The sequence below is a fragment of the Strigops habroptila genome, chromosome 2 (genome assembly GCF_004027225.2).
Source record: "Strigops habroptila isolate Jane chromosome 2, bStrHab1.2.pri, whole genome shotgun sequence".
Lineage (NCBI taxonomy): Eukaryota > Metazoa > Chordata > Aves > Psittaciformes > Psittacidae > Strigops > Strigops habroptila.
The window spans coordinates 46,850,211-46,873,284 of record NC_044278.2 but is presented as its reverse complement, the minus strand read 5'-3'; the positions used below and the strand labels follow the sequence as shown (position 1 = coordinate 46,873,284).

The window sequence follows — 23,074 nt, the reverse complement described above, 5'->3', positions numbered from 1 at the left end:
ATCTACCAGCAGAAAGCAGGTAAAAAACATGACACAAGTGAGTAGTGAAATGGAGGGAGATATTTTCTTTGTTTTCTTTGTTGTAAGATACAGTCTTCTAGCACATACCTGCTTAGTGTACATCTGAAATGCAGTCTGTGGTGTGGTAGCATATTTTCCAACATAGGTAAGCATGTTTGCTGGGTTCTGTTGGCACTCAAAGTTGAAACTCATGGTGCTCACATTTGGCAGCTTTTGCAATACAACGCCATGAGATTAAAGAAAATTTGACAAAATACATAGGAAAATGCTAAGGCACTCAATGCCTTCTTCACCTCAGTCTTCACTGATAAGACTGGTCTTCAGGAATCCCATATCTCTGAGACCTACGGGAAAGTCCAGACCAAGGAAAACTCAGCGGAGAAGAATGAGGCTGCAGAGCATTTAGGCAAACTGGGTACAGATAAGACCATGGGAACCACACAGGAAGCACCCACAAGTGCTGAGGGGTCTGGCTGATGGTATTGTGAGGCCATTCTTAATTATCTTTGAAATTTTACGGCCATTAGAAGAGGTTCTTCAGCATGGGGAAAAAAAAGTCACTCCTGTATTCAAGCAGGACAAGGAGGAGGATCCAGAACTACAAACTGTCCAGCGTTACTTTGAAGCCAGGAGCAAATCCTCCTTGAAGCCATTTCCAGATATGAAGGACAGAAAGATGACTGGCGGTAGCAAGCATTCCTGACCGTGCTAATAGCCTTCTATGATGACTTGACGGGCTTGATGGATGAGAGGAAAGCAGTGGATGTTTATCTCAGCAAGGCTTTTGGCACTGTATCTCACAATATCCTCATAACAAACTATTGGAACATATAAGCTAAATGGACAGTGAGGTACGTGGAAAACTGGCTGAATTGCCATGCTCAAAGGCTGTACTGTGAGAATAACTGAGCACTGGAACAGGTTGCTCAGAGAAGCTGCGAAGTCTCCACCACTGAAGACATTCAAAACCTAATGGGGCATGGTCCTGAGCAACCTGCTTTAGCAGATCCTGCTCTGGGACTAGACTGGGAGACTGAGTGTTCTCCAGAGGTTCCTTCCAACTTCAATGATTCAGTGGTTGTTTGTTTAGATGTAGAGATACCTGTTGGTCAAGCTGCCCAGCTAGCAGGAATATCATCAAGGAATATCAAAAAGAAAAAAATGATACTGAGGAGGGACAATAGCAGACTATTTGTTTTGTTTTAGCTTGGTGTTGAAAGTGAAAACACATTTACAATATAAAATGAAGTGTTTTTTTAAAAACAATTGTTGTAAAAACTGAGTTGAACAACACACTTAATTGGAATTTAACAGCCTCAAAGCATATTGCTGTTGTGGTTTTCTTCTCCAAACCAACTAATTCATTTGTTTCCTCGAAAGAGTGTGGTATAGCACTCGGGAAGCCAATAGTGTATTGGGTTTCACTGGGCACATTACTTATCTTTCCATTTTTTCAAAAAAAAAAGTAATCATGTTTCCATCTGTTGTAAAGCAATTTCAGATCTAAATATGAAACCAAATGTAGGTATTTATATTCTGTGCACTGTCATTATTGTTTAATATTAGGAAAATCATATGAATAAAAGTAATGAGAAAAGAGATAAGAACATACTTGATGATACTCAATTTTTGTGTCACTGAAATTTAGGCATTTAGCATTAATCCTTTTTGATTCAGTTATGAACCCCTGTTTATTTCATCACACCTAAGAAACTAGGTGGCTAACAGACAACTAATTGGCTATTAACTCCCTATTCATTCTGCTACATGTCAGTGACTGCTGAATAACAGGAAAGGATCTGAGAGGGAAGAGATTACAAATAGCTGTTTAACAAAAGCTGTGTTGAACCAGAACAGATATTGCTAAAATATTTGCTTATGGCAATGCAGACATCTTCAGATCTGGTGCACAGACATCTTCAGACATCAGGTGCACAAAGAGCTGATTGATAGACCTGAGCTTGTCCAAGCCTATTTTCAGTGGATTTGAGCCAAAGTGAAAAGCAGTCCTTGTTGAGAATTTCAGTGGCAAGACTTTGCATACAGAGTGGAATAAATGTGGAGAGATAATATTTTAATTTTAAGTCTGAGAAGGAAATGAGAAAGGAGTGGTTGTAATGCTAAAGCATATTCTGCACTGGTACAGTGGATAAAGAAAAAGCTGTTACACTCCTGCCCTTACTCAACTCTTCTCATAAATACTTAAATGCAAGGATGTAGTTCTGTGTATTTATATAACAACTTCCAATGAAACTAGGTTAATTAAATTAGTGTTGATAATGTTTTTCTTTTCATCAATGTTTACATGATCTGTTTGGGAAAACTCACTTTTCACTTGTTTTCAGCCACATCTATACCAGACTGTATGGAGGCTGAGGGATCTGTACTTTTGTTTCAATGTATATTGCAACATTTTTATTGCATTCCACAGGTCCTCCAGTAAACGTTACTTGCAATATTTTTATCAACAGTTTTGGATCAGTCACAGAAACCACAATGGTAAGTGCTATGATGCCATTGGCAAGAGAACAACAATACTTAATATATGTCATGAACACAACCTGTCAATTTTTCTATTTATTGTTCAACTTGCAGGTCCTCCTGTAAATGTTACCTGCAACATATTTATCAACAGCTTTGGTTCAATAGCAGAAACTACAATGGTGAGTGGGACTGGTCATTGAAGCCATCTTGTGAAGGAGTGAGGTATGATGTAAAATAGAGATGCTCAGGATGTGGGGACATTCCTAAGTTATTGAGCTACTACAAGCCTACCAGCTGAATTAAAATAAAATAAATATGAAACAACTATATAAAGAGATACAGAAATCATTAAACTCAACTACCAATCTAAACATACCTACATAATCTGTACTGACTGTAATGGCAGCAAATATAGGTGAGCATAAACCAGCTTTTTCAGGTTTTATTAGCACTGAAGAAGCAGAGAATTGGCTGGAGCTCGGCTGTGAGGCTCCCTGCCAAGTACTCCATATTTTGAGTGGGTCTTACACCACATGCTGAATTATCTGCTGCTGCAGATTGCGCTGACAGAACTGCCAGAACGGTCTTGTTTAACTTTGCTAAATCTCTGTGTATTGCAGCTATATCAGTAAATGAAGTGAATGCATAACTTGAGTTAAATGACTAAAACATATTTTTCTATAAAGAAACTTGGGTATTTTGAGGGTTAAAATGGTACTAGGGATCCCAGCTGACTGAAATGTGTATTTTGACTGAATTCAAAGAACACTATTATCAGTCAAAAAATATGCCAAAATGAAAATGTCAGTTTTAATTTTGTTATACATAAAATTAAATAGCTCAATTTTTCCAGTCAAGATGAGATTTTTCTTTTGAAAATTGCCAAAATTTAAGGATAAAGGAGTCAAACTAAAAAATGGAAACGAAAATTTTAGTCCAACCTTTTTATGGTTTTCTCTAGACATGAATTTTCTTTTTTTTTTTTTTTACTATTTGCTAATTAAAATTAAAATATCTTTTCTGAGCTATTAAAAAAGATGCCGAAGTTTTTAATGATTTTCAAAGAACAAATAAAATAGATCACTTACTTATTTATTCAAGCATACATACACCTGACTACTGGTGTTAGTTCAGAGAGTGATTTTTGTTGGCTTTCTTACAATAATGTGATAAACCCATAATAATTATCAGGTGCTCATATACAAGAAGTATGCTAAATCCATTCTAGAAAGGGCCTGGTTACAAATTCCATTTTGACTTTGAACTATTCAAGTCACTGCTGCCACAAAATAAATTAAAAATGGGTGCTCTAACCTTCATTGAAATTTTGCAAGAGTTATTGCTTCAGGAAACAATAGAAAACTATGAACACTTCTGAAGAATTGCAATGTAGTTTTCCAACTGTTTTCCAGGCATTGCTACACAGCATGCAGGTCTTTCTGTATTTGTTGAAGCCAGAGGCAATAAACATGCTTAGCATCCTCTAGGACTGAGTTCTTGGTAGCTAAAAATGAATTTGCTACACAAAAGGACTTAAGATATACCAAATAACTATTTTTCATAAAATTGGATAGATACTGCCTTGCAATCTTTGCATTATGAAAGAAGAACAGAGATTTAGCCCAACTTCAATATTTTATTTAATATTCAAATACTTCATTTAAATTCAATTGTAATTCATGCCATCATTTTAGCAAGTGATGCCTAAGGAATGTCCCAAAAATTTTTACTTAACAAACCCCTAAGATGTTATTTTATGTTTTCTAGAGATAAAGGACAATTTATGCCTAAGGCAGGTTGCTTTGTTAAATAGTGTGGGAAAGACTCTTCTATAAATGACAAGTTGTAACATACAGAGCCATAAAATAAACAGATAAGTTAAACTTTAGCCTGTATATCTGCAATATTTTAAAAAAAAACTTTAAATGAAAACTAAAATGAAGTTAAAAAATACAGGAAAAAACATATCTTGATGTAACGTAATTATCAACAGACTTAATTTTCTTTTTTTTTTTTTAATTTTTAAACTTCTTCCTTTTTTACGTTTAAAGGATTCTGAGAGGATAGCTATGAATGTAGCCTTTTTTACCCAGCCACGTCTGTTGATCCTAGTGTGTAGAGGCATTAGCATAGCGTTAAGTAGCAAAAAATCCTACACGTCACTAGCTTTACAAGATGGCATTCAATGAAAATATTTGCACGACCTAATGCTGATTGCATTAATTAGACTCCTTCATTGCTTTGATTAAATCCCCTCATTGCATTTTACCTTCTATCAAATATGTTAATGTGCACCTTTCCAATGTTCATTAGCACATTCTGCCGAAAACAGCCAAACATTTGAGTAGATGAAAACAAAGACTATTGGCTTTCTTATTTTGCTTTGTTCATAAGATCTGCCAAAACTGTGGAAAGATTTCTCTTAGATGCTGTTCAATGGTTTGATATTGATTTTCTTAATGCTGTCACCTCTTTAATGACTAGTACCATCACTTTCAGGATGTTTTAAAACTGCTCTGAGAGGCACACATCAATTACTGTTCCATCTACTTTGCCTTTCTGAAATAGATGTAATCATGTGGTAAAAATGTTGTCATCTCTTGTGATAAATACTGAGTTTTGTTTGACTCCTAGGACTAATTTTTCCCTATAAAATGCTCTTGATGGTTTTGACATAAAACTAAACTATTCATTTAAAACCCTGGATTGTGAATTCAATAGAGACACTATCGCATGCTTAGTGAGGACAGGAATGCTTAGAGAAACCATGCTGAAAGGACTGAAAGGACATTATCAGAATATAACTCAGACGATCTACAGCTGCTCATTGGAAACTTGGGAGATGAAAACTTGCTTAGAGAAGCTTTCAGTAGGAGAAATGAACATGGAAAACAGGATTACAGTCTCAGACCTACTAAATTCAGTAAGCCAGGTTCTCAATAACATTAAGAGGAGTAGCTTCTGTTTTCTGAATAGGAAAGACACCAGCATGCAATTCATGTGAAAGGCCAGCACAGCTCTTATGTCCAGCATGTTCTTCTAAAAACTAAAACATTTAATTTAGAAATAAAAGAGGATTTTGTGCTGGTTCTCTCCAGATGGGTGAATTCCACAGAGTGTTCAAGAGTTTTGTTCCCAAAGATCTAGGGAAACAAAATGCAAATGTATTAGACTTTCTGTCTAATACTGCCCCATACTATAATGCACGTATGGGGCAGTACCACAATTGATTTCTTTTTTCTCCGAAAGAAATAGTTTCTTCCATATTAGAATGATATATATTATACCAAAATAAAAATAGTAAAAGAAAGACCAGAGTCAAGATGTAATTGTTGGAAATTTTCTTCATTGATTCTTTCATTTAAACCCTAACTAGCAAAGGGGAAAAGGCATTCCTGGGTAAGTTCACTGAATAAAGCAGTTATGCCAGTAAGCTCTGTATCTATTTTTGGAAACATTCACACATGCAGTGTTCAGCAGAAAATTCACTGTACAGCATGACTGCAGTTGAGTATCAAAGATGAGTAATCTACATCGGGCTGGGCGGAGTCCCAAAGAATTCAGATGTTCAGTGTTGCTAATGACCAGGAATTTTTAGCTGTCAGCTGTAGGAGAAGCTAAGAGCAGTTTGTACATTGACAAGCTAATTGTTAACTACAGAAATGACTAACTGTGAGGACAGTATTATTGTCGTTATGCCCTGTAATCAATGACTGACACTATGCAGCAGGTTCTCTGATGGGGTAAATGTGTCAAACTCTAGTTGTGTTTTGAGTACTTTTGTTAGCAGAAAAAAAAAATGCCATTCCTTTATTTTAAAGGCTTGGCTGTGTCTGGCTGTGTGATGTTATCTTCCCACTACAAAAAACATAACTGCAAATGAGCTTGTTAGATCTGGATTAATTCACATGTATAGTTTTAATTGCATAAGAATCTCCCACTAAAGCCATGGAGGACACCTTGCATGATTAGTCACATAGGTAACCAAGTGATCCTCTGTAACACAGCCTTGAAATAGGTCGTTAAACCACCATTTTTCTAACCACTAGTTAGTGCTCATATTTAGGATTTAGAAAGAGAGAGGAGGGTCTCTTTGGCAAGACCCTCCTATGCATGGAAGGACAGCTAAGTCTGCTGTTTTCCTCAGACATCAGTCTCAACACCTGAGAGATCAATGCTATTGGCAGGGGGTGAAGATGGAAGGAAGGCTAAGCTCTAAGATGAACATCAGTTCAGAGACAGAAAGTAACACTGAAGAGGGAGCATGGCTCCCCTGCACCCCGCTGCCACAGCAGTGCCTGAGATCCAAGGGACCAAGGACTTTGCTGAAGCTCTGGGCAGTGAATCTGTTGGCTATAGGGTTGCTGAAAGATCACTTTTATCTAGATTCCTATAACACAAACAGTATATTTGTGGATTGAGTCCACAATAAATCTACTAAAACTAATCAGATGACGAGTTCTTTAGTACGTGAGTATTACTCCCATTTTATGGCTTGACAACAGAGGAAAACTGTTTATCTGAGTTGCCTTGAGCTATGTTGCAAACTGATTGAATCTTCTGGTCCACACTCCTCGTTCAGAGCAGTGATGCTGTCAGAAAGAATTTGTGGAGTAGGTGTACTCATGGTTCTGTAGGTGTTCATTACTACAGCCCACCCACTTTTACCCTCAGGAGCTTGCAAAATACACACTGTAGTCTCCCTGAGCTCTGCATTGTGATACTTTTCTCAGGAGAATTTTTCTTCAGAAGATATTTACAATGATGTTTGCACAGGAAAAGTAAATCCAAAACTCTGCACATTATTAAGTCTGGCTGTGTAAACACACATTCCTCTCAAGTGCTTATACCACAAGCACAGGAGAAAAAAGTAATGATGGTTTTGTGCTGTACATGTTGTATTTCCATTTTTCTTTCTTATTAAATTATCTATACATATATATGTGTGCAAAGCCTACCAGACATAAACACAATTTTCAGTGCTGTTATGCTTATAACAACAAAACTTACAGTGAGAAAGATTTTCTGAGTTTGTCAGTGTGATGGCTCTGATGTATTTATGAAGGTACATATTGGAAAAGATAGTGTAATCCTTTTGGAATTATTTATGTTTTTGGTATAATATATATCATCATATGCAAGCTCTTCAGTGAATAAGGATTCTTCAGACTCTTTCCTGTTATCTAAACCATGAACCACTGAAGTTCATGAAAACATTTATTTTTAGGTATTTCTAAACAGTTTACTAATTTGACTCATTTATGATTTCTATGTCACGGGGGGAAAAGCCCTCTGCTTTCCACAGGCTTCGTTATATATCTTATTTCAAAAGAAAAAAAAGGCAGTTGCACAACTAGTTGTAGCAATTTTATCCTATCAGCACTTGCTGATGACAGCTCCTGCCTTCTTTTCTGCAGAATGAAAATCAAGTGCTTTCCTGGATTTAGAGCTAAAACTGTCTCATTAAACTCATAAGACACGCTAACCTTCTATGATGAAAATACAAGGGAAAGTATGATTAGGGTTAGTGTATCCTCACAAGTCCTCATCCTGTATGAAACAACACCATCACAGAAAGTACAGTGGCTTGTGAAAAACAGATACAGGCTTTTGTAAGTACCTTGAATACATGTGTTATTCTTGAGAGCTCTCTCAGGCCTGTCTTGCTTTGATTAGTAGACATTCCTGTTTTGACTCACATCTACACAACAGCAAAAAGAGAACGATAAAGCACGCAAGAAAAAAAACATGTTCCTAGTGAGATTGTAAAGCATCATCCCATTGGGTTAAAAAACTTCATCTATCTGGATGTCAGGAATAATCTCTCAGGGCAACAGCACACCTTGTCACCAATGTACTGAATGAAAGGTGGAAAGTGCTCAAGCCTGGAGAGGCTCATTCATAGAGTGTGAATATTGGGCAAGCTGCTTTCTGCAGCTCTAATCTGGGTGAGAATATTTATCTGCACTTCCTAGATGAGTTAGGATAAGTTGATGATGATAAGTTCTTTAGACTATGCAGTTCAGTGGCCTAACTAAACCCAAGTCAGCTCATACACTTTCCAAGTCAAAGCACAATGCTGCTGTATTAATGTACTGCAGCTACCATAAAGTAAATCCTAAATGTGAGGGGTTTTTACAGTTGGCAGAATTATTTGATAAGATATTCCTTCAGATAACGTAATTGCTATAAATATTATTAAATATTTTCCTTTTAAAGGAAGAATAGATGTATTTCTAAAAGAGTGTTCACAAGCAAGTGAATGTAGTAATTTCAGGTAAATATTCAATAATAATAAAGGAAAGATGGGGGAGGTGAAGCTGTTATTTGGGACTTTGAAATTTCAGGACAAGGAGAATACGTGTTAGCACCTTTCCATTCTCTCTAGACAATTTAGACCCTAAAACCTCCTTTCACAATCCCCTTTAATAGTCGGTTCTTGACACAGTGTTAATGTTAGTTCTAAATGAACCTCTAAGTAATTGCTGCCTTTCCCAGTTGTGACTAGCAGACCACTGAGCAGAAGAATGAAATTAGAATAATTTCAATGGGATGCAGAGAGGGAGGAGTGAATGAAGTAACACACAGAGAAAAGCATATAGTAGATAGAAAAAAGATACAAACAGTAAATAAGAAGTGCTGATCTAATTTATTCTATACAAATCTGGCTTCACTTGAATTAGCAACTATTCATGAGTACATTAGAAATAATTGATTTACATATTGGAAGTAATTTATTCAAATTAGTAGTTTTATAGAATATTTGTTGAAATTGTACATATCTAGCTGCAATGCTTTTTGACTTTCTAAGTACCTCTGAGTTAATCCATTGCATTTGAAAGAGGTTTGTATTTAATATTTGAGGTTGCAGTTAATATTTTTTTCATTATTGAAGCAATTTTGATTTTGAAAATTTGCCAGTTGTGTGTGTTTGGTTCAATACAGCATTTAGACTGCTTTACTTTCGAATGAGATCTCTTACGTTCAAAGGATATCATCAATGTTTCATGTAACACTGATACTGTAGTAAGCCTAAGAGTGTAAAGAAAGCTAAAGTGGGCTCCAAGTTTTGATGAATGGCGTAGTAACCTTTACACATGGCATTTCTGTAGGACTACAGAGTGAATATATTTTTGAGACAACAGTGGAATGACTCACGCCTGGCTTATAGCGAATATCCTGATGATTCCCTGGATTTGGATCCCTCTATGTTGGACTCTATTTGGAAGCCAGATTTATTCTTTGCCAATGAGAAGGGAGCAAACTTCCATGATGTCACGACAGACAACAAGTTGCTGAGGATTTCTAAAACTGGAAAGGTGTTGTACAGCATCAGGTAAACCAGTTAATTTTTTTCTTCTTTTTTCTCTTCATCTGCTTCTTTCTCCTCACTCCCTGTTTTTCTGGAGGTAACTATACTTACATAACATAATGTATGTATTTAATTTTTTATTGTCCCATGTGTACAACTGAAATGAGACTTAATAACAGCAGTGTAGAAAGAAAATTTGCCGGTGTTCCTTCGTAAGCTTTTACTTTTCGCAAAATAGTCTGTAAGTGGCACAGCGGTACTTCTTAGTCTTGCTGGAAACCTGAGGCTAAAACTTTAATGGTACACCTCAATAATTCCCATTAGCGTTAGCTCAAGTCACTCTTCTTACAAAGAGGGGAAATCAACTCCTCAGTAGTTTGTGTGTTGCAATGTAAAAGTAAAGGGGAATACTACTTTAAATGACGGCTCAACACCTTAAGTAAAATACATGCTTGAAATGAAATAAACTTGACATGCAAGTCACTGGGTAATCAGATATATCTATTCACATTTTAAAATGACTGGAATTACAGAAAGCATTTTTTAATACTGTGTGCATTGAAGTGTGTGCCATGTGACTAGATTTAGGCTGAATTAATAAACACTGATAAAACATGATTTGGTATGACCTGATGAAACAGTACATATGCAGAGAATCAGAATTGAATTACATGGGCATAAACAGCAGCGAATAATATGCAGTATTTATTTAACATTCAGCTTACTGTGCACTGTTAATTGCTTAATATAAGTAGTCGAAGATGCAAAACACTGTATTATAGTTGTTACAATTGTTTTAAAAAAAAGTAATTACTGTGTTTTATTTGTTCCTGGGAATGCTTTTCAGCTTTTGCCTTCCTTGCATTATAGAAAGTAAACATGATATTATTTGTTTATTTTTGGTTAATTTACTCATCTGTAAGGCAGATTAGTTTAGAAGGCAGTCGTTTCTGACTGGGAATTCTGTTCGTGACCTGCATTTTCATTAAGGAATTATTATTGATCTAGGCTTTGGACAGCTCTGTTCTTTAGGATGATAAATAAATTATAATGTGACACTTCCTCTATTTGCATAATTCTTGTGGAAATTCCTTGACAAGACCACAGTAATATTTTGATGGATCAAGTAGGGTAGAAAGAAAATGCTTATTGAGCAAGGTTTGAAACTGGTGTACCTGAACAGTTTGAGAAAAATAATAGGATACAAGGATGAAACTAGCACAAGCAGAGTGATAAATATGTTGCCACTTATGAATATTTCTTGTTTCACCCTGGGAAAGAAATGAATGCACCTGTTTGAGTGACATCAGAAACCATCTTATTGGAGGCAACAGAGCAGTTGGGTGCTGTTCTGAATGCAGACAAATAATTTTCCTGACATTAGTCCATGAGGAAAAAGTAATATTTTGAGCTGTCATATCACATTTGTAAAATTCCCACACCTAAATGCAAATTAATGAGAAGCAGAATAAGCAGGATTTCGATGGAGTACTAAGCAAAACCCATTGTTTCTCTTTTGTATCACATAGCAGTAACAGAGGCTTACCTGGCACCTCTAACATGGTATATAATTTTTCTAGTACATTCCAGGGTGTGGAAACTTGAAGTCAGAAGTAATTAGAAAACTTGTCTTTATTCTCTAGATACTAGGCTAGATACATCTGGGTATTGCCGGTTGCTTTTAGTTGTGCTATGTGGAAACAAACAAGAACATTTTAGTGGTTGGTTTCAGTACATTGAAAATGTTATAATGCTGCTAGTTTCACTACTGCACCAACCGCATTTCACCTGACATCATGATACTTAACACTTGGCATTTAGTGTGCTGTAAATGTTTAAAGCACTTCCTAAACATGTCTGAGAAGTAGTGGTGTAGGCTATTTTGTCATACTTCTAAATTTACTAAAATCAAGGTCAAGTTAATCTCATGTAAATATATACTGATCTCTGCACAAAATGAGTTTAGAACTGCTCCTAGTAATTAGTTGATAAGAAGCAAGGTGTGTGTATTATATGACAGTGGTATTCTTTTTCTCTATATACTGCACTGAAAACATAGAAACACAGAATCATAGAATGGTTTGGGTTGGAAGGGACCTTTAAAGATCCTCTAGTTCCAATCCCACTTCCATGCTCAGGAACAGCTTCCACTAGACCAGGTTGCTCAAAGCTCCATCCAGCCTAGCCTCCAACAACATGGAAATATGCTACACAAGAGGCACAACTTGCATAAGAGCATAAGCTCTTAAATGCTCTTAGAGCCAATCCTGCCCTTTCTGAATAGAATGTGGAAGGTCACCTGGAACTAGATCTTATGGTGTACAATACGGGCACTGAGATAAGGCATGGAAGGGTCAGTGAGGATCTGGCCCCTGTGTTACCCCTACTGCAGTGCTTAGATCTGGGAATTATCTACCCTGGGGTAAGCATGAGGCTCTTTGTCCTTCTCTCAGTGAGAGATAAACTGTCCTGCATTTACTGGTGATGGTACACATGACATAGATTTCCATCATAGTTTGCCTTATAATAATTATAATGTTCATACTTGCAGACTCCTAGATCTATATTTAATTTTCTGAGAGTTGTTGATGGTTGATGTATCCACCTATGAATCATATAAGTTTAGGAGTCCAAGCCTATTTTTAGATACTTGCTTCATGCTCAAATGACTACCTTTGTTTTGATCTCAGATAGCATGCTATAAATGCTATATAAAGCTCCAGACTCTATATCTGGATAACTGGTCTAAACCTTTGGGTACTGCAGGGAGAACTAGATTCTTGTGGAGGGAACCCAGCACTACTCAATACCACAAATACATGCTATTACCACTAGAGATGTAACAACAGCTGTTAGAGGTGCACAGATTTTGGGGTCAGCAGTTTCAGTGACGTTATATTCAACAAACAACAACACTTTAGGCAAGATCAGTCTTGGCTGCACTCTTTGAGCTGCAAAACAGTTAAATAGCTATAACTTTTATTTTAGAGCCCTCTGCAGAGAGCAGTCAACAAGCGGGGTTTGTTATAGCAGTGTTCAATAAAATTAGCTTATGTATATTTTGTATGTTGAAAAAGCAATGAAAGTTAAAATCAGAACCTACATAATATTACCCCCTAGATGCCTGTGACTCATCTTCTCCCAATCCTTGAATGATCTCTGCATAGATTGGATTTTGCAGGCAGTCATGCACTTGGAAAGAGCGGCAGTGCTGTTCATGATACCGAGAATCCTGTTCCTGGCACTCACATTCTGCGTGACACCTGGATTTTGCATCATATACACTGCTGAACTGATTTTATGTTCCAGGGGTAAGGATTGTATCTTCTCTGGCCCATTTCAGACACCTGGGACATCAGGAAAACGTTAAATAACCTTACAGGAGGCTTTGGGTTCTCTCCAAGCCACCCATTTGTGCTACCTGATTCCCACAAACTCTTTTCAGGCTGCCAGCCAGCTCAGAATATTAGCATCTGCTAAAAAGCTTATTTTAACAAAGTGATATAAAGTGGAATGATTTTATTTAAGGTTTGGGTGGGTTGGGGTTGGTTTTTTCTGCATTAATTGCCTCCCTCTCCTTTTAATATTTTCAGTGCATCTCAGCCATATGAGCTTGATGCAGAAGGTGGTAAAACTCAACCATAACATTGATCCATGGCATTGAACCTAGAATATATTGGTCAGGAAGCATGAAGGGGCTCTAATTTCTTTCTTTCTTTCTTTCTTTCTTTTTTTTTTTCACCTGCTGCTCCAGAAAACACTCCCTATTGCCTGATGAGGTTATAGGGTTGTGCTCTGAAACATAGCGACAGTGCACTTAGCCAGGAAGAGTTACAAAGCAGATTACCTCATATTTTTAACATGTTTTTTACACAAAGATTTTAGAATGTCTTTCATAATTGACAAAAGAGCCACTTGGAATTCTAGGGAGGAGATTTGTGCAAATTCACAAATTACATTTCTCCCCCCATTTTTCTCATTTCTGTCCGAAGAACAAGGAAATACCTAGGAAGAATTTCCTCAAGTCTTTCAAAATACCTGTTTTTTCTGTCTGTGTTTATCTTCCCAGTGCCAGAAATGTTACGGTTATGTAAACAAATAGTTCTTTGTGGTTTCAATTCTTGACCTAGATTTAATTGTTAGATGTTATTATGGATGAAGGCAGAGTGTCTACTGGAGGGCGCCACAAAAAAGGGGAAATTCAAGCTATTAGATGGTTCTCTATTTGTGCAACTGTTCTGGGGTGATTACTAGCCCCTCCATTCGGCAACAAGTAGCTGACAGGATGAGTTGGCACATCCAAAAGCCCTTGCCTGCTTATGTAACCAAAGAGAAGTATCTGCGAAAACAGCACATTTATTTGCAGTACCGTCTCCCATGCCAGCTTCCTTACTCAGGATTTTCCAAAATCAGCTCTTCCTAGTGTGTCGTAGTGCTGAGTGACAGAGCAGAGTCAGCTCTTCCCTGCACCCTCACTACGCCACACACCATTTTGGGTTTTATTACAAGTTATGACTACCATGTCCCTCACTAAACCATCAGAAGTAATCTATAATATGTTTTAAATTCAGTTTTTCTGAGTGAAACCTCTGTGTATTGTAGTCTACTCTGTACTTGTGCTCTTTGCACTATAGTAAAGAAATACAAAGCAGCTTAAGGAAACACACGGGTAACTGTGCTAGTCCCTCTGCAATAGACTATTCATAGGGCGAAAAGTCCACTATTCTTCTGAAATATTTTGTTTTTAAATAAGGTCAGATCTCATTTTTTTGGTCAGGTATGGGTTTTCAAAAACGATTTCTAGGTCAAGACCTTATCAGCTCTGCAATAATGAAGCTCCATTTACACCTGATGAGATAGTTGTGTGTGAATCATCCCTGGCACAGAACAGTCTAGCCTAACAAACAGAGTGGTAGGATATGTTCTGCAGCTTTCTGTGCATCCTGCACTTTAATTTGATGACATCAATTTTATTTTATAATCTAATGTTGGGATTTAAGAGGATTTGGACTTTACTAGCAGCATTGTCTTTCCATGGGACAGATTAGAAGAGGGGGGAGCAGAGACACTTTTATCATGATTGACATGGTTGTTTATTATTGTAGGAAATCCTCTCTCTGACCTCACAAAATCATATTTATTACCTCAGCTCCAATCAAAATAATACTGATACTGACAAGTGAGGATTTTCCCCTGGAAGTTAATCTGATTCACCACAGGAACATTTTCATAGAAAATTATTTAGTTTTTCAGTTAGCAACACTGCAACTGTCCAATGCTCACTGTCCTGACGACTTCCCAAATGCATACAATGTCTTCATATGCCTCAAAGTATTGTTGGGCTGAGAAGAGATTCAGAGCAGCCCTGTGGAGAAGGACTTGGGGGTGTTGGTTGATGAGAAGCTTAAAATGAACCAGCAGTGTGCGCTCGCAGCCCAGAAAGCCAACCGTATCCTGGGCTGCATCAAAAGAAGCGCGACCAACAGGTCAAAGGAGGTGATCCTGCCCCTCTACTCTGCTCTCGTGAGATCTCACTTGGAGTATTGTGCACAGTTCTGGTGTCCTCAACATAAAAAGGACATGGAGCTCTTAGAGCAAGTCCAGAGGAGGGCCACGAGGATGATAAGAGGGCTGGAGCACCTCCCATATGAAGACAGGCTGAGAAAGTTGGGGCTGTTCAGCCTGGAGAAGAGAAGGCTGCGTGGAGACCTCATAGCAGCCTTCCAGTATCTGCAAGGGGCCTACAAGGATGCTGGGGAGGGACTCTTCCTTAGGGACTGTAGTGGTAGGACAAGGGGTGATGGCTTCAAACTTTAACAGGGGCAGTTCAGGTCAGATATAAGGAAGAAGTTCTTTACAGTGAGGGTGGTGAAGCGCTGGAATGGGTTGCCCAAGGAAGTTGTGAATGCTCCATCCCTGGCGGTGTTCAAAGCCAGGTTGGACAGAGCCTTGAGCGACATGATTTAGTGCCAGGTGTCTCTGCCCATGGCAGGGGGGTTGGAACTAGATGATCTTAAGGTCCTTTCCAACCCTAACTATTCTATGATTCTATGATTCTATGAAAATAAAATTTCCACATTTAAAACAAGCCAATACATTGAAGAACAACCAATGCAGGAATGCTAACTGAAATAGAGCACATATCTGAAGAAGTTTTGGGTTTGATAGCTATGATATACTGTAGGCAGAAGACCTATAGACATTATATAAGTAGTGCTAGAATCACTAAACTTTATTAAACTGCGCAATATTACTGAGATATGGTAACTTCCCAAATTGTGGCTGCATGCTATGTGAATCCAGTGGATTTGAGAAATTTATGTTCCCATGGGCATGATTACAATAATACCAGTCGTTTCAGAGGCTAAAATATTGCAGCCTTTTGTGGGACAAACAACCACTTTCATTATGGCTGAACCCAATGTCCTTGGATTATCAATAACTGCCCACTTTTCACCTACCCTTTTTCTTTCTTTCTTGCCCTTACTCCTGCTTCTCATTCCATCCCCACTTCCTTTCCTTTTGGGGTCTTTTAATCACATGGCCTCAGATTCTTCTCATCCTTTGGGATAGTTTCCTAACACTCCCTTCTTTCTCATTCCTGCCCAATCTAAAAGTTCAGTCTGAGGATATAGCCCTGGATTTCCAATACTCTTATGTTTCTGTTGTATCTAAGGCCCTTTTTTTTGCACAACAAATAATAAAAACTACTAAATAAATAATGAGGCCTAATACAGGTACTTTGCCATGCAACTAACACAGCTGTTGTCAAAACCCTATTGATCATGCTGATTATGGAAAAAATAATTTACATTTTAATGACAAAAAATTAGTAGGTTTTTCACTTCATAAAACATTTAAAGCAAAGTAGGGATATTATTAGCAGGTGGTTACTTCTGGATATCTATGCCAATAGGATAACTGCATAGTCAAGACACGACTGCATACCTGCTCTCCTTACAGGTAATGGCGATGCCTGTCCTTGGTTGCTAGTGACCAATCAATCCATTTACACACTGAACTTTCACTGGAGCAGTTAAAGGTTAGGTGTAAAATGATGTAAGTGCAGGAGCTCTTTCTAAATGGTACAAAACCCCCATGTTTTCCTGGAACATGCTTCCAGGGATGAAGGTATTTTGCCAATTGCATTGCAATACATGGCTTAAAACAGAGATGTCATCATGCCAGGAGGAAAGCAACACCATACTAAACACACACTGCAGGAAAATTAAGATAAAAAATGACAGAGGACAAAGGAGAGATGAAATACTGTTCTTCACGGAAAGGAAACAGGTGGTTACAGAATTTAAGTGTTACATGAAATCATACTTGAATATAATTTCATAGATTTGCTTGAGCAATAATTGGAAAATCATTTGCTGGCAGCTCATGCACTGGCATTGTGCATCTACAGACAATGATTGCATTACAATGAGAAGTGGGATGCTTGTAATGAGAAATCCAGCACCCTGCTCCGTGCCAGCTCCTGTACTGTTAAGCAGTACATGAAGCAAAGCGAAGCACTGGAGAGAGCAAGAACATGCTCATAAACAGCAGTACATGAAACTCCAGCCTACATCTCACATTTTGCCATAGCAGAGAAGGCTCCACGTCTCTAAGCTCAGCTTCAGCCTATTCCCATCTGACAGAAATGAAGCTGCAGAACATGACAAATATTAGAGAGGTATTCCAGGACTTCTGGAAAAAAAAAACCAAAACAACAAAATAAGCAAACAAACAAACAACAAAAAAAAAATGCAGACAGTTTGACCGTTCCATTTAACAGGACAAAGCCAGTTGAATGTGAAAATTACCAGAATTGACATTCAAAATCATGACTCAGGTGCCTGAAAAAATAGAGGTGGGCTACAAAATGAAAATCCCTTTAAAAAAAGAATGTCACTGGGAGTCTATATTTTTTGGTTTTCAGCCTTTTGATATATGAACAGTGTGTGTGCCTTTCTTGCAGGCACAAATCACCCAAGAGAGGGGGCTGGAAGGAAGAAAAGGAGATTTTAGGTTCTCCACCCTGTTTCAGAGCCATTAGCCTGAATGGCATTTGCTCCTGTGTCATGCAATGCTGCCATGGTTGCTGTGCAACTCCATATACCCTGCCAGTTTAATGGGGAACTTTGTCTGCTTGTGCTTAGGTAATATTTCAATGTTATTTCAGGAGCTCTGAGGATCAGGATTTAATCTTCCAAGGAAAAATGTACCACTAAGAATACTTTTACCTAGTCAGCTTGGAGCTTTAAGAAAAATACCAGATATCTTGCAATTTCTGATAGCATCTTTAGAATTGGCAAGACTGGAAAGAAAAAAAATAAATCCCACTTGTCTCACTAAACCCAGTACTGTGGACTTCACACAGGTATAAGACTTTTTATTAAAATGGCACAAAGCCAATGTTAGCAGTGACATACTACCTGTGTTATGATATTTGCAGCATAAAATCCTAGATGGTGAAGTTTCCTGTCCCAACTGCTGAGGTGCAGATGGGCGTAGCGTGAAAGAATGAAGGGATAAGAATAGAAACAAAATGTTATTTTTGATACCTTGCCTACATTTGTTGCTTTTCAGGCTTGTGAACTGATAATCATGCATTTTTGGGAGACGAAAGGGACTTGTACTGTTGTCGCCATGACTGTTTAAACTCCCAGCAGCGTTTCTTTACTTAATAAAGCTGACTCCAGTTATATGTCGTTAGGAAAAAACTCTGAGGAGGCTGTTGTTCTGTAGCCCATGCACAAACCACCAATCTTGCAGGATAATTAACAAAAATTGTATTCCCCTGTTTTCAGATACCTCATATTGTGGTCCACAGGGCTTTTCTCTTGTGGGATCAGTGTCCTCTCCTGGGGAAAGATTATTGCTTAGATCAAGGGAAGTTTTGAGTGAACTGCAACACATCAGGCTAAAGAGTGATAGTTGCTTGTAGAGAAGGGTGTAAGAATACAGTTTAACGGTTGCTGCAGATCAGGCAATATGTCAAATCCCAGTTAAAATTAGATATTCTCTTAAATTTCTGTATTAAAAAAAAAAAATCCTTGGATTATGTAATGTGTAAACCCAATTCTCTAAGGATTTAACACAACACTAGCAGTTCTTCAGATTTGTGTTGCAGTCCGTTCACAAGCAGTCTGTATGTGTAGTACTCTGAAATGGTTTTGTAGCATTGTGAGATTATCAGAGAAGTGGTACGATGGTGAGGAGCACCAGTATTCAAAACCCTCAAGAGAAAGAATGAGATTGGAGATCATCCTGAGAGTAATCCGTTTACAAATATTTTACTCCTATTGATTTTTTTGTGTGTGTGTATTAAAGGACCTTACCTTCTGCTGATGGTGCTGCTTTGGGGATTAGGTGTCAAAGAGCAGACTGGCCTCAGAGGCTTAATACTCTGAAGAGAGATGGGAAAAGGAGGGGGAAAGGGTAGAGGACAGACTAGGATGCAAATGAAAGAGACTGGGCTCTTAGTCCACCAAGTAGGTGCCACTAGGATAGATATAGGGAAGATGAGCAGACATAGGAGAAGGTAGGGAAAGTATACCCAGGGCCGGAGACAGGACAGGACAAGGGCAGAAATGGGTGAAGGATGAATACAGGAAGCACAGCATCCGAGCCCCTGAGCTGAGCTCAGGAATTGATTGCACCGCAAGTAAATACCTCTGAGCTCCCTCAGATGCGCGTGTGTCAACTCCTTTCACTGGCTTTCCCTTGTAGGACGGTGGCTGGCAACGGCAGCTACATTTAGGGCAGCGGTAGCACCTGTGCTGAGCTCTGCTGCCGGTCCATCTAAGGGCATGTTTGCTCCCACCTGGAGAAAACACTGACCTTGCAAAACAGTGTGTTCAGGTGTTAAAGGTCACCAGCATAAGGGTTTCTGATTAATAACGTTGTCATATGTATTCTTTCCCCACCAGATACCTTACTCTGGTTTCTGTGACAAAGGAAGCCACAGCATGCAGGACTTCTGCCTTCCTGCCTGCAGAAGTGGAAAATACAGATCTCTGATGCTGTAAGGGGGTTTCTGGGGTGACAAGAAGTAAAAGATGTTGAGCTGGGCTCAGAGAGAGACAGGTCCAAGTCTGAGTGCTTTCTCTGGACACTCTGGTAAAACCAGAGAACGATAAGGAAAGTGTGTGGGTGAGTGAGGATGATGAATGAGATGCCAAGTGAAGAAATCCCAGCAGTGTACAATGCCCTTCAAAAGCATTTAAAGTATCAATAAATACTGCTCAGAAAGACTTACTTCATGTATGAGAGAATCCTCAGGACAAGGGTCCAAACTTTAAGAGCAGCAATACTGCCCTGGAGTAATTTGATTACAGCTCTCTCACTGCCACGGCATTGCTCAGTAAAATCACTTATTTATTTTTTTATTATTTTTGTCACAGTGTTGGCTAATTGTTAATTTTTTGTTTTCTGGCTCTGATTTTGCATTTTGTCCTGTTCATTCTCTATTTGCACTATTCCAAGGCTTGATTCTTCCTGACTGTAGGGTGAGTGAGGGAGCAGGGAAGGAAAGAAGAGAGCAACTTTACCTCTCCTCTGGGGTGGCTTGCTGACCCTGGCATTGTGCCTGAAGTGCTGGGATGCTGGAGACAAGATTCTCTCCTGCTCCCTCATCACCCCTGTCTGCTCAGATGGAAAATAGAACATGCCCAGCCCCAGAGCTCTCTGTGAGTGAGCTGTGAGACCTGAGCCTGGCTAACAGTGGGTAAAGGGTGCTCAGGTACCTGAAGAGAGAATCAAGTCCTTGGTCAGCTGCTTCTCCTTTCGGCTTTACAGATTTTCATAAAACACTTCCCATCAGTGTCTTATGGTGCTGTGCCACCAAATGTGTTGTTTATGCATCTCAAATGCTCTGGTGGCAGGGTGCCTGAAAAATAAAATGATTGTTTTATAGCAGTTTGTTCTGTTTTATTAATGACTGAAGTGTTCATCAATGTAATTGCCAGTTAAACTCGCACTTTGCACCAAATCTCCAGGAGCCCTTCTTGAATTTGCCAAGTGCGAGACATTCACTTTGCTGAAACGTTTTCTGTCAATGACACTGATATTATAGGCAATGTGGGTAGCTATATCTGCCTAACGCTTTCCATTTCTGATCCTGTTTCCTCATTTATGTAAATATACAAGTAGTGTATGGCACCTGGGTTTGAAAATACTTGCAGGGTCATATTTTTACTGGAAAAGAGTCAACTGCTATAAATTGATCCACCACCACGGCTTCGGTGGAGCTACTTCAGACTCCAGCAGCTGAACATTTAGTGTGTAGTAATCTTGTAGAAAATTGATGCATCTGTGGACGATATCAGGCCATAAGCGTTGGGTTCAACACTTGCATTACTCCTAGTAAAAGGGATTACAGAGGCAAAGGTGTTAACTGTGAATGGCTTCTCTGCTAAGATGAACAAGTAGAGGTAAAGCTATAAAAGCATGATATCTTGAACAGAAATTATATTTCCATTTGTCAGGGTGAACAGAGAATAATTGAGTCTTTGAAACACACTGTTTGTTAGGAAGAGAAAGAAGAGCTGTCAGCCTCCGTGTGAACCTACATAGTGAGCATTTTCTCAGCTCACCTCCAGAAGGTAGATCAATTTTCTCTGTGAGGCTTGAAAGATGCAACTGGATGTATTAACTTTCTCATTAGTCATATTATTAGTTAGTTATATTAAACTAACATGCCCATGCACCTGCCCCTGTATTTAGTCAACCCCCCAGATTATTTGAGGGTTTTGAGGAGTAGGAAGGTGGAAGGAAACAAAGTCAGTATGCAGTTCATAGATAACTGAGTAAATCAGAGGGGTGGATAGGCCATGCCTACTTCAGTAAAAACTAAGAAAAATTACATATTTAGAAAAGCTGCATTTGCGTAAAAACATGTTTGAAATGAATGTAAAAGATCTAAGCCATAATTAGAAGATGATGGAAAAGAAGGAAGAGTTTGATGTAGCAACATTTTGGAGGAAAAGGGAGAAGCAGTCTTTTGTTAATGCTGGGGATTAGCAAATTAATTAGCTCAATCTTCAACACAGGAAATTATCTGGTAAAAATGAGACTACTTAACATTTGCAGGGCACTTAAAATACTTAAATGAGTAAAGGGCAGACTTCCAATGATGTTTATGTATCTACTAGATGTATTTTTTTCTCTAGATGACAAATTTTTTCTTAATGCTTATGCTATTTGCTCCCAAAGGTTAAATGAGAGTTTATTTACTATGGTGGTGTTGAGAGGATGACTGGAGGATTTTATTCATCTCAGTGCACTTCACTGCCACAGATCAGACAACTATCTCTAATTTCCTGATATCATCTTATATGTCAAAGACTGTGTCAAGAGCAAAATGATGTGACTTTCTCTAGGTAGCCTACAAGTAGGCAAAAGCAGTGATGTTGAACATCATTTTTGATCAGACTGAGACCATTTTCATCTCTGTTACCTATCATCATCTTGTCATAGTGATTTGATGGCAGGACAGTAGGGCTATAAAAACCCAGTCAGGCCATCCTCAAAAATTCATGTGGTAAAGAAATAGACTGAAAGAACTCGAATCAACTATATGTGCAGAGAAGCACAAAATCACTAGGGGAGATGGAACTTAGTGAAATATTTCTCCATAGAGCTCACATTTGTCTGTGGGACAACATATTTTCAGAGTTAGCAGCTGGCCTGTGGATTCACTGGCATAATTAAAAAGCTGTTCTCATTGTACTGTGTTAGTGTTTCGGTGCACATTCAATTCAGAAAATTTAGTTCTTCTCTTTTTATTTGCTTTCTTTGTGTCAAGATGGTTTTATGTGCTGACGTTTATCTAGAATAAAAATTTACTCTTTTTATATGATTTAAACCAAAATCTTAACAATTCTTCTGTTTTCCAAAGCAGCTAGTTGTTTGTAATTATATCACCTGGTATCTTGGTTTGTTATAAATCATTTCCTCTCCCCATGCAGAAAAGAAAAGAAATAAACCAGAAATTCTCCTTGAAACAGATTTCAATCATCAAATGTGAAAAAGTAAATTAACAAAAAAAAAAAAAAAAAAAGAAGAAAGAAACATTAAGAATATTCTTATCTAAATGAAATTATGCTTTATCTGGGACAAAACAACTGAACTATTAAGAGAGAAATTTAGTTTGTATGATAATGTTCCTTTAAGCTTACTTTCTTCTATCTGCACTCTCTATCTTTTAATGCTATGTGAATCTAGCTTCTACCATATGATTTTTTTTTTCTTTTATTGGCTAAG

At 38.1% G+C, this 23,074-nt stretch overlaps 1 protein-coding gene across 5 annotated transcripts in view; it reads left to right on the top strand.

Moving 5' to 3' along the window:
- GLRA2 (glycine receptor alpha 2) overlaps positions 1-23,074 on the top strand; it is a 126,932-nt gene that overhangs the window by 19,924 nt on the left and 83,934 nt on the right. For 2 of the 5 annotated variants that reach the window (XM_030477224.1, XM_030477225.1), the window contains exons 3-4: positions 2,453-2,520; positions 9,618-9,841. In XM_030477224.1, coding sequence (XP_030333084.1) covers positions 2,453-2,520; positions 9,618-9,841 — 292 coding nt within the window. Of the gene's footprint in view, positions 1-2,452; positions 2,521-2,616; positions 2,685-9,617; positions 9,842-23,074 lie in introns of all 5 variants that reach the window. The other 3 variants (XM_030477226.1, XM_030477227.1, XM_030477228.1) reach the window with 2 other exon arrangements.